Raw genomic sequence first — 10,874 nt, 5'->3', positions numbered from 1 at the left:
CTTGCTTTTATGGAGTGTCAAGTAATCAAAAGCACATTTGAAGCATGTGCCTACCTTCAAAGTTATATTTATAATAAAATAGAAGAGAAGTAAATATCTGATGTGCAGTTCTTAGGCAGAAACCAGAAGCTCTCTAATGGCCGAAGTGACAATTAAAAGTTATTTTTAAAGGGTAAGAATCAATCTTTAGTATTATTGAAAGAACACAAAGAAACATATCCACCATTGTAACTACTGTTAGGGTGTTTCTGGGGAAGATGTTTTCTCTCTAAACATTCCTCAAGTCTGAGCTAAAGACTGTCCCTGGTCCTTTAGAGATCTTTCACTGAATAAATAAAGGACCTGTCTCCAACATTTACATCAATCAACATTCATTCTTAAAGATGTGAGGATCTCTGAGAAGCAGAAAAGCTGAGCAGAGAGACTTGTTTAAAACACATCCACCAGGTGAGAATGTCCTAGATGAAGCTGCTGTCAGCCAGAGGATTTCTTGTGCTTTATCCTAGTATAAATCTGGGAGAAGAAAGAGACATTAGCTCCTTCTCCAAACACTGGCTACTCTTTGAGTATTTAGCTACTCTCCTTTTTCTCTCTTTTTTTATTAGATACTCTGTATTTACATTTGACATGTTACCCTTTACCCCACCCCACTCACATCCACTCTCCCCCTCCACTTGCTTTCACAAAGGTGCACTCCTTCCTGTTCTCCCTCTCCACCCCATTGACTTGTCATTCCCCTGCATTGCAGCAATGTGCCCTCTCTGGAAGAAAAGCCTCTTCGTATATTGATGCCAGACACTGCTGTCTTCAGCTACATATTCAACTGGATCAATAGGTTGGTGTTTTACTCCATGAGAGTTTTGGATGTTTTGGATGGTTGATAATGTTGTTATCTTCCCATGAGGTTGAAACCTCTTTCATCTCCTTATATTCTCTCTTTAGCAAAGTCATTGGGATCCCTGAGTTCAGACCAATGGTTAGCTGAAAGCATACTCAGCTGTATCTATATGACTCTAGCATAGTCGTTGAGGGGGAATTTCTGTCTGTTTTCTGCTGGTCAGTACTTTTTGGGATCAGCTCTAGTGCTTGGATTTGGTGACTGCATATGGGGTGGATCCCCAGGTGAGGCGGCTTTGAATGATCTTATCTTCAATCACTGTTCCTCTATTAGACATTGCATTTCCTCCCATGAGAGTTTTGTTCTCTTTTCTAAGAAGGACTGAGGCATCACCATCTTGGCCTTCTTTCCTTTTGAGCTTCATAATGACTGTGAATTGTTTCTTGGGTATTGGATATTCAGAGCTTTGAGGTCTACTATCTGCTTAACAGTGAGTGCAAACCTTGTGTGTTCTTTTGTGACTGGGTTACCTCACTCAGGATGATAATCTCTAGTTCCACCCATTTGCCTACAAATTTCATGAAGTCATTGTTTCTAATAGCTGAGCAGTATTCTATTGTGTAAATGTACCACATTTTCTGTATCCATTCATCTGTTGATGGGCATTTGGGTTCTTTCCAGCTTCTGCCTATTATAAATAAGGCTGCTATAAACATGGTAGAGCATATGTCCTTGTTACATGTTGGAGCGTCTTTGGGGTATATGCCCAGGAGTATAATAGCTGGGTTTTCAGATAGTACTATGTTCAATTTTCTGAGGAACCACCAGACTGATTTCCAGAGTGGTAGTACCAGCTTGCAATCCCACCAACAGTGGAGGAGTGTTCCTCTTTCTCCACATTCTTGTCAGCATCTGCTGTCACCTGCGTTTTTTTCTTAGCCATTCTAACTGGTGTGAGGTGAAATCTCTGGGGTTTTTTGATTTGCAGTTCCCTGATGATTAAGGATATTGACCATTTCTTTAGATGCTTCTTAGCTATTCAATGTTCCTCAGCTGACAATTCTTTGTTTACCTTTATACCCCATTTTTAAATAGGATTATTTAATCCTCTATATTCTAGCTTTCTTAGTTCTTTGTATATATTGGATACTAGCCCTCTATCAGATATAGTATTGGTAAATATCCTTTCCCAATCTGTAGGTTGCCATTTTATTTTCTTAACAGTGTCCTTAGACTTACAGAAGCTTTGTACTTTCATGAGGTCCCATTTGTTGATTCTTGATCTTAGAGCATAAGCTGTTGGTATTCTGTTTAGGAATTTTTCGCCTCTGCCTATGGGTTTTAAGCTCTTCCCCACTTTCTTTTCTATTAGTTTCAGTGTACCTGGTTTTATGTAGAGGTCTTTGATCTACTGGGACTTGGGCTTTGTACAAGGAGATAGGAAAGTATTGATTTGCATTCTTCTGCATGCTGACAGCCAGTTTAACCAGCACCATTTGTTGAAGAGGCTATCTTTCTTTCTATTGAACGTTTTTAGCTCCTTTGTCAAAGATCAAAGGTAAACATATGTGTGTAGGTTCATTTCTGAGTCCTCAATTCTGTTCCAATGATCTACCTGCCTATCTCTGTACAAATATCATCCAGTTTCAATCACAATTGCTCTGTAATATAGTTTGAGATCAAGGATGCTGAGTCCCCCAGAAGTGTTTTTATTCTTTAGAATAGATTTTACTATTCTAAGTTTTTGTTATTCCAGAAGAATATGCAAATTGCTTTTTCCAACTCTATGAATAATTGAGTTGAAATTTTGATGAGTAGTGCATTGAATCTGTAAATTACTTTTGGCAAGATGGCCATTCTTACAATGTTGATCCTTTTCAATCACTAAGCATGGGAGAACTTTCCATCTTCTGAGACCTTCTTCAATTTCCTTCTTCAGAGTCATCATATTCTTGTCATACAGATCCTTCACTTGCTTGATCATGTCACCCCAAGGTATTTTTAATGTCTTTGTGACTATTATGAAAGGTGTAGATTCCCTAATTTCTTTCTCAGCATGTTTATCCATTGCATAGAAGAAGGCATTTGATTTGTTTAGGTTAATAGCCAGCCACCTTACTGAGGTTATTAGTTTTAAAAGTTCTCTGGTGGAATTTTTGGGTCACCTAAATATTCTATCATATCATCTGCAAAAGTTATATTTTGACTTCTTCCTTCCCAATGTGAATCCTTTCATTTCTTTTTGTTGTCTAATTGCTCTGGCCAGAACTTCCAGTCCTATATTGGATAATTAGGGGACAGTAGGCAGCCTTGTCTAGTCCCTGATTTTAATGGGATTACTTCAAGATTCTCAACATTTTCGTTGATGCTGGCTACTAGTTTGTTGTATATTGCTTTTACTATGTTTAGGTATGAGCCTGGGATTCCTCATCATCCCAAGACTTTTATCATGAATGGTTGTAAAATTCTGTCAAATGCTTTCTCAGCATCTAGTGAGAGGATCATGTGTTTTTTTTTTTTGTTTGTTTGTTTGTTTTGTTTTTTTTTTTTTTTGAGTTTGGTTATATGGTGGATTATGTTGATGGATTTCTGTATAGTGAACCATTCTTGCATCTCTGGGATAAAGAATACTTGGTCATGGTGGATGATTGCTTTGTGTTCTTGGGTTCAGTTTGCAAGAATTGTATTGGGTAGTTTTGCATCGATGTTCATGAGAGAAATTGGTCTAAAGTTTTCTTTCTTTGGAGTGTCTTTATGTTGTTTAGGTATGAGCATAATTGTGGCTTCAAAGAATGAGTTGGGTAGTGTTCCTTCTGTTTCTATTTTTGGATTAGTTTGTAGAATATAGGTATTAGGTCTTCTACAATAGTCTGATAGAATTCTCCACTAAACCCACCTGGTCCTCGGCTTTTTTTGGTTGGGAAGCTTTTTATGACTGCTTCTATTTCTTTAGATGTTATGAGTCTGTTCAGATGGTTTATTTGTTCCTCACTTAAGTTTGGTATCTGGTATCCCTCTAGAAATTTTTCCATTTACTCCAGATTTTTCAGTTTTGTTGAATATAGGCTTTTGTAGTAGAATCTGATGATTTCTTGAATTTCCTCAGTTTCTCTTGTTATGTCTCCCCTTTCATTTCTGATTTTGTTAATTTGGATACTCTCTGTTGAGAAGTCTTGTGTAATTCTGATTGGTTTACCTTTATATATTACTTGTCTTTTTTCCCTTACAGCTTTTAGTATTCTTTCTTTGTTTTGAACAGTTGGTGTTTTGACTATTTTGTGTTGGGAAGAGTTTCTTTTCTGATCCAATTCATTTGGAGTACTGTAAGCTTCCTGTATGTTCATGGTCATTTCGTTCTTAAGGTCAGGAAATTTTTCTTCTATGATTTTGTTGAGGATATTTACTGTGCCTTTTAGTTGATATTCTTTTCCCTCTTCTGTACCTATTATCCTTAGGTTTGCTCTTCTTATTGAATCTGGATCTCCTGGACAGTTTTTGTTAGGAGCTTTTTGGTTTTTGCATATTCTCTAACTGTTTTGTCTATGTTTTCTATGTTGTCTTCAGTCCCTGAGATCCTGTCTTCTATCTCTTCTAGTCTGTTGTTGATGTTTGCATCTGTGATTCTTGATTTCCCTTTTTGGTTTTTCATCTCCAGGGTTTCTCTTTTTTTGTTTTCTTTATTTTTTTTTCTATTTCCGTTTTCATTTTTTTATCTGTTTGGTTTTGTTTTCTTGTAGTTCTTTGAATGATTTCTCTTGGTTCTCCTGAAATTATTTAAGAAAGTTATTTATGTGCTTCTCCAAGATCTCCATCATCATCATCATCAAGTATGATTTTAAGTCTAAGTCTTATTTCTCTGGAGTGTTTGGCAATCCACTTCTTGCTGTGGTGGGAGATCTGGGTTTTGATGTTGTCAGGTTGACTTGGTTTCTATTGCTTAGGGTCTTTCACTTTCTTGACAGATTGTTATCTGTCATTATAGGTGATCTTGTTGTCTCTGACTGGAGCCTATCTCTCCTGTGGATCTGAGGGCCTGTGGACTCAGGAAGGAATTTGCTTCTGCCACAGATGGCTTTGCTCCCACAGACAGCAGGCGGAGGGTGGACAGATGCTGAAGACGAAAAGCTCTCACTCCCCTTTGCACGGTGCTCGAAGGCAGGGAAACAGAACCAAGCCGCACACAGACCTCCTCACCGGGGGCTTGCTCTCCGGACTCCCTCGCAAATTCTTAACATGAAAATATCAATCTGAAGCCAAAAACTTTTGAAACGCATCAACCCTACTAATCACAAGAACCACAAGAGCAGACGAGCAAGTTCAAGGTTTGAGTGCTCGAAAGTGACGCCACTTAATGAGGTTAGAGCTGGAAAGGCAAACACAGCCCTGTCTCTCCACCACTCTGGCTAAACGATGCAGGCCTGCCACAGACGGGGTTTCTGCCTGATTTTGAGATGTACAGCTAGAACATCAGGCCCTGCGCTATGGGAGAGGCAGGCTTTCTTGGCCTCCCCTAGTCAGGAGCTCAGTAGTCTGGGTTAGAACAACTGTCTGCTTGCAGCTGTTCCTCCAGCTTTGCTGTCCTGGGGTTGGGTTGACAAGGGGAATTCTTATGGACTATTCAGACCAGGCCAGAGACTATAACCTCATTGTGAAACAAGGCAGAGAGGACCCAGCTAATGTTATCAAAAGACCTGATAGCTCTGATAGCTCTCAAGAGTTGGTGGGATGCAGAGGTCCTTAGCACCCCTCCTTCACATATTGGGAACACACGAGGCGTGGAGCAGATGACAGAAAATATCAGTGTCTCCAGTTCCTTGTCACCGGCACTCTCCCATGCGCAAAGAATACACTAGTCAGAGAGGAGGGAGAAAGGAGCTTGAGGGCTCTACATCTAGCTTAAGATGCTTGCTCAATAACTCCAGGTAACAAGTAAAGCCATGGTGCCTTTCCAAGCTAAGCAGGAGTGAGTGAGTGAGTGAGTGAGTGTGTGTGTGTGTGTGTGTGTGTGTGTTTGTGTGTGATGTGTATGTCTGTTTGTATACATGTGGTATATATGTTTGTGTGTGATGTATATGTTTGTGTATATGGTATATATGTGTGTGTGTGTATGTGTGGTGTGTATGGCCTGTGTGTGGCATGTATGTGTGTGCTTGTATATCAATGCATAGTGTGTATGTTTGTGTGTCTTTTGTGTGTGTGGTGTGTATGTCTGTGTTTGTATATGTGTGGTGTATGTGTTTGTGTATATGATGTATATGTATGTGTTTGTATGTATGGTGTATATGTATGTGTATGTACATATGTGTGCATAAATGTGTGTGGTATGTATGTGTGTAAGGAGTTTTATATGTGTTTGTATATCTATGTATAGTGTGTATGTGTTTTGTTTGTATGTTTGTGTGGTGTGTCTGTGTGTATGTTTGTGTGTGGTGTTGAATCTCAAACTCCAGACCTTTACCACTAAACTACACCCACAGCCCCCTTTTGAGCATCATTAGGGTTAAATTTCTTCCAAGCCAGACTGAACCAGACTATAAGAAATAGGCTTATCTACCATACATTCACTAGTAAGCTGTCTCCTGAAACATTGATATTTATGTGTATGTGACCTCCATATATTTATTACGAAAATCAATGTATCCATTTATGTGGTTGTTAATCCCCACAAGGTCCTGTACTTGTACAGCCAACTCGCCACACCTATGCCTAAAATAAAAAACAGAGCTGAGCTCTTTGGAAATGTGTGGCGCCCCACTGTATTCCAGACACAACCACAGGCCTCTGGCTCTGGGGACAGGAACACAGAGCCCACTTAAAACCTCAACGATTTTGCACAACAGTATTGTTCTTTTGCAGCTGAACCTCTGTTACTTACTCTGTGTGTGTGTGCATGTGTGTGTGTGTGTGTGTGTGTGTGTTTTATTGTACATAACTGCTTTTAGTTACAGACATACTTAAACCTGGTTTCTGCCTGAAGTCAACTTTTTAATAACATCACAAGAAATGCTGCAAACACAAGCTTTCCTATGAGCGAGCACACACAATTAACTGGAGAGAAGTCATAAAAACTTAATGAAGGCCATGAAGAAACCGAAGCCTGACTGGGGAGTTTGGCACGCTCCCTTTCGCCAATCCTGGAGCAAATTTTGAAGGAAGCAGTGTCAGCTCATTGGCACAAGCCTTGCAAGCTTCCCTGGCCACTGGCCCCTAACAGGATGCCTGATCCCAGTTAAACCAGGCAAGTGCAGACAAGAAGCACGCACTGGAATCGGGACCATGAGGCAACAGCTTCTCTCGGGGAGTTGGTTTGTGGCTGTCGTGCCTTCAGGAACATCTGCACGCATTCTGAGGGTGTTGAAAGTCGAGAGGAAGGTTACATGAACTGAGTGAGTAAAGGTCAGAGACGCCGCTCTCTCTGCGCTATGGGCGTGGACAGCCCCACCAGCAAAGTGGTACCTGGACCCCAATGTCAAAGGTGTTCAATTTGTAAAGCCCTGGTCCAGGTCTATGCAACAGCCACAGGGAGTCCCAAGTGTTTCCTACTTCCTTGTTATCTGCCTCACACATGTAAGGCCTCACTCAGTTAATTCATTTTCTTTAGTTGCTAGCATGAGCTTTAAATTGTTGGCTAACAAGCAACAGGTCATTATCTCTAAATCACAGAGAAACGTTAAGAGCAGAGCACCACTCAGTGTGAAGGAAGGCCTATAAGGCAGCTGCCCTTGGACATTACGTATTCCCCGTGCCTTCTAGTCTAACAGGATAAAGGATACCTTCACAGGACAATTAGCAAAATGGTGGTCTATGATATTAAGGTAAAGGGGTCTATGTCGGGACAGTGTCTCCAGTCACTACACCATTGTTTAGCTTTGTCACCTGCCCTGCCGTTCTGTGTAGGGTATAGAATGCTGAAAGCTGACGAGAAATCACTTTGATAACAAACAGTAGGAATCATGATGATAATATAAACATGCCAGCAAAATATATATACATATACATACATATATATGTATACACACATATATGTATGTGTATATATATATACATATCATATCTATATATGTATATATAAAGAGAGATATATAATACATCCTTCAACCTTGGGCTAGTAACTTACTAATCTTTGGGTTAAGATTCTTCACTAGAAATAGGAAAAAGAAAATAGGCAACCAGTAAAGACAACTTCAGTGTTCTGATCACAGAGATCTCCTCACAGAGAACCAAGGTAAAAAGGAGTTCTTGGGATTACTTAAGATCCAGGAACTGCTATGGCATTTTATAATGAAGTTTCCACCACTCACGCTAGGGGGCAGAATTCTACCCAAGGGGAGACCTACTTCAAGCTTAGGGAGCCTTGTCGCCCAGCAGCTACACACAATTTTTCTAAAAGCTCACCAAGTCAAAGCTATTTTCCCTAGAGACGAAACCTCATTTATCTTATAGATAAAAGCAACTAAAAACCTAGCCTAGCAGCAATTTATTTTTTCTATACCAACTCAAAAGTCCTGCTGTCTTCCTTCCTACAGGTATGAAACAAAAGCCCAGGAACTGGAAAATGCTAAGGCCTCTCTATTTTCTGTATATTTCTCTTCTCCTAAGTGATGGATGGTTAATTTCTTTTCAGGATGCCTTTCAGGGTGACAGCGAGAAACACTTTGGTAAAAAATCAATTCGACCATTATACACTACATCACTATAGCCATTATAACTGTCTGAGAATACAGTAAGTGAACGTCAGACCTTGAAACACTATAGCCAATTAACTCCGACAAAGCAAGTTAGCTAAAGCGGTGGCAAACTCTCACCATTCTGATTTGCTGGAAGATTCCAAGACTGTCCTGGATTCACAAAACATCACCCTGACTTTCGGCAAAACTCTCATCAGCCTCCCCCAAGTCAGCTTAGTTTACTCTGAGCCACTTCAAACCTCAAAACTTAAACAGAATTTATTAAATAAACACAACTAAGAAAGGAATCGGTGCCAAGAAACCAGAGCGGCTCTCCATCCCAGGGGGAAAAGGAAACTTTCAAGTCCCGTCTCAAGTTAACTGTGGTGTCCCGCCCTCAAAGACCCTAAAGCGGGCATCGGTTTCATCTTCTAAAATAACCATTGTTTGCCCAAAACGAATTTTATTTAAACTTGAATTCTAGATCTGCCGAGAAAACGGCGTTAAAAAAATAAAAAAACAGGATCATTGGGTCTCGCGCTCTGGAATTATCCGCAATCCCGACCTGAGCGGTGCTGGTAAAGTCGGGACCCCAGACTTGAAGGCCCAGTGAGGCAGGGCAATGACTGACTGGAGCCAGCCGGCCGGCTCCTCTGGAAGCCACAGGAAGCCCGCACGTTTGGCAAAGGAAGTCCCAGACCTTTCTTGGAGCAAGGCACGTCCCCGCTGCCTTTTACCGCGTTTCCTGCACCCGGGCCATCCTGCCCGCAGCCAGCTCTGCCCCGCCCGGCGCCCCGGGACTCACCTGGCGCGGAGTGTCAGCGAGCCACCCACGCCCGGGGACATGCGAGCGCAGGACAAACTCAAACCTGCCTAGGCTTACTCATCCGAGAGTCGGGGCCGGCAGAGGGAGTGGGGTTTCAGGAGACTCCCACAGAGTTTTCCCCCTCCTGGGACGCGCAGGCGCCGGGGCGCGCTCGGTGTGCCGGTCCCGGTCCTGGTCGCAGCCAGGTCCTCCCCGCCACTCACCTCGGGAAAGAAGCTGTCCATTGTTCCGGCGCCCGCACCTTCCCGGCACCGCTCCAGTTGCGGAAGTCAGCGCAGCGGCAGATCCCGGGGAGCCACGCGTGTCACGGTGCGCCTCGGGGCGACTCCAGCCCGCGGAGCTGCCGCGCTGCCATCCCCCGGTCGCTGCTGCTCCTCCGCACCTTTTGTCCGCGTCTCGGACCTCCTCCGTCCCAACCGCAGCCTTTGTCTCTCCTTCCTCCAAGTTCCTCACTTCTGGGCGAAGTGCTCCCGGGCGGAGAACAGCTGGTGGCACATTCTTCCCGGGCTGGGGGAGGGCGGCCAGGGGCTGGCGACACGCCTGCCTCCTTCTGAAGCTCCGCCGGGGGCGCTCGGTCCCAGCGGGGGTGGGTGGGGGGAAATGCGAATCACCAGCAAGACAAGGTCGGTGAGCACTCCGGCCCCAGGCGCGGCCGGCTCTCTCCAGCTCCTGGGTCTCGCTTACCCCAGTGCTCCGTCCGCCCCGCCCTCAAGCCACGCCCCCACCCATAGCCACGCCTCCTCCGCACTCGGCCCGGCCCCGGGAGCTCCTCCAACCTGCGGAAACTGAGCGCCTGCTCTCAACTAAACCCAGACCCCGCCTACTCGACTCCTGGTTACGCCCACTGTAGCCCCGCCTACAGCCTGCACGGGCTTCCTACATGCCGCGCCTTCTCCCAACTACCACTCTGACCACGCCCACCGGATGCGCGGCCCCGCCCCTAGGATCCTGCCCTCCGCTGTCCCTGAGTGCGGCGGGCGCGCGGGCTCCCAGCTACTATTTAGATCCACTCTGAATCCCTGGACCCGTGAGATTCTTCGTGCACTTCTGCACTTCTCGTCACCTGCCTAGGCTCCATTAGATGACTTGACTCATCCCCCTGGCCATAGAGAGTAAATAGATACGCGGGACTGAAGAGGGACCCCACGGCGGTGAATGTTAGACAACCCAGGAACCTGCTCCACGTGGATCTCATCAGCGCGCCTCTACCTTTGTGCGATCCCTGGACAGGAAGCGGAAAACAGAGAAACCTGAGCTTTTGGAAGCTGCTTTTCCGTGTCGAGTTTCTCTGCTCCAAGTCGATTTTGTGATAGCCGCAGGGAAATGTTTTGTACGTGGGAAGGGGATGTGTCCTATAGCACCTTAAAACTAACCTCTTTTTTCTGGACGTAAAGGAAACCGAGCAGATGGAAGGGAGATGGGTAAAAGCTCTCGTTCATCAGGAGTCAGTCCTGGATCTCACCGAGGCAACTCCTCCAGCTTTATTGTGGCCAGGAATCTGGGGGATCCTGTAGCACAGACTGGAATTCCTGTCTGTTTTCTT

General features: G+C 43.9%; 1 protein-coding gene across 1 annotated transcript in view; it reads right to left on the bottom strand.

Moving 5' to 3' along the window:
• LOC308433784 (unconventional myosin-X-like) overlaps window positions 1-9,919 on the bottom strand; it is a gene marked incomplete at its 3' end in the record, with an annotated part of 109,614 nt that extends 99,695 nt beyond the window's left edge. The window contains exon 1 of the mRNA XM_080933883.1: window positions 9,535-9,919. Coding sequence (XP_080790009.1) covers window positions 9,535-9,555 — 21 coding nt within the window. The 5' untranslated portion in view covers window positions 9,556-9,919. The remainder of the gene's footprint in view (window positions 1-9,534) is intronic.
• Between the last annotated feature and the right edge of the window lie 955 nt (window positions 9,920-10,874).

The sequence above is a fragment of the Micromys minutus genome, assembly GCF_963924665.1.
Source record: "Micromys minutus genome assembly, chromosome: 20".
In the NCBI taxonomy this organism is placed as follows: domain Eukaryota; kingdom Metazoa; phylum Chordata; class Mammalia; order Rodentia; family Muridae; genus Micromys; species Micromys minutus.
This window is presented reverse-complemented; position numbering and strand designations above follow the sequence as displayed.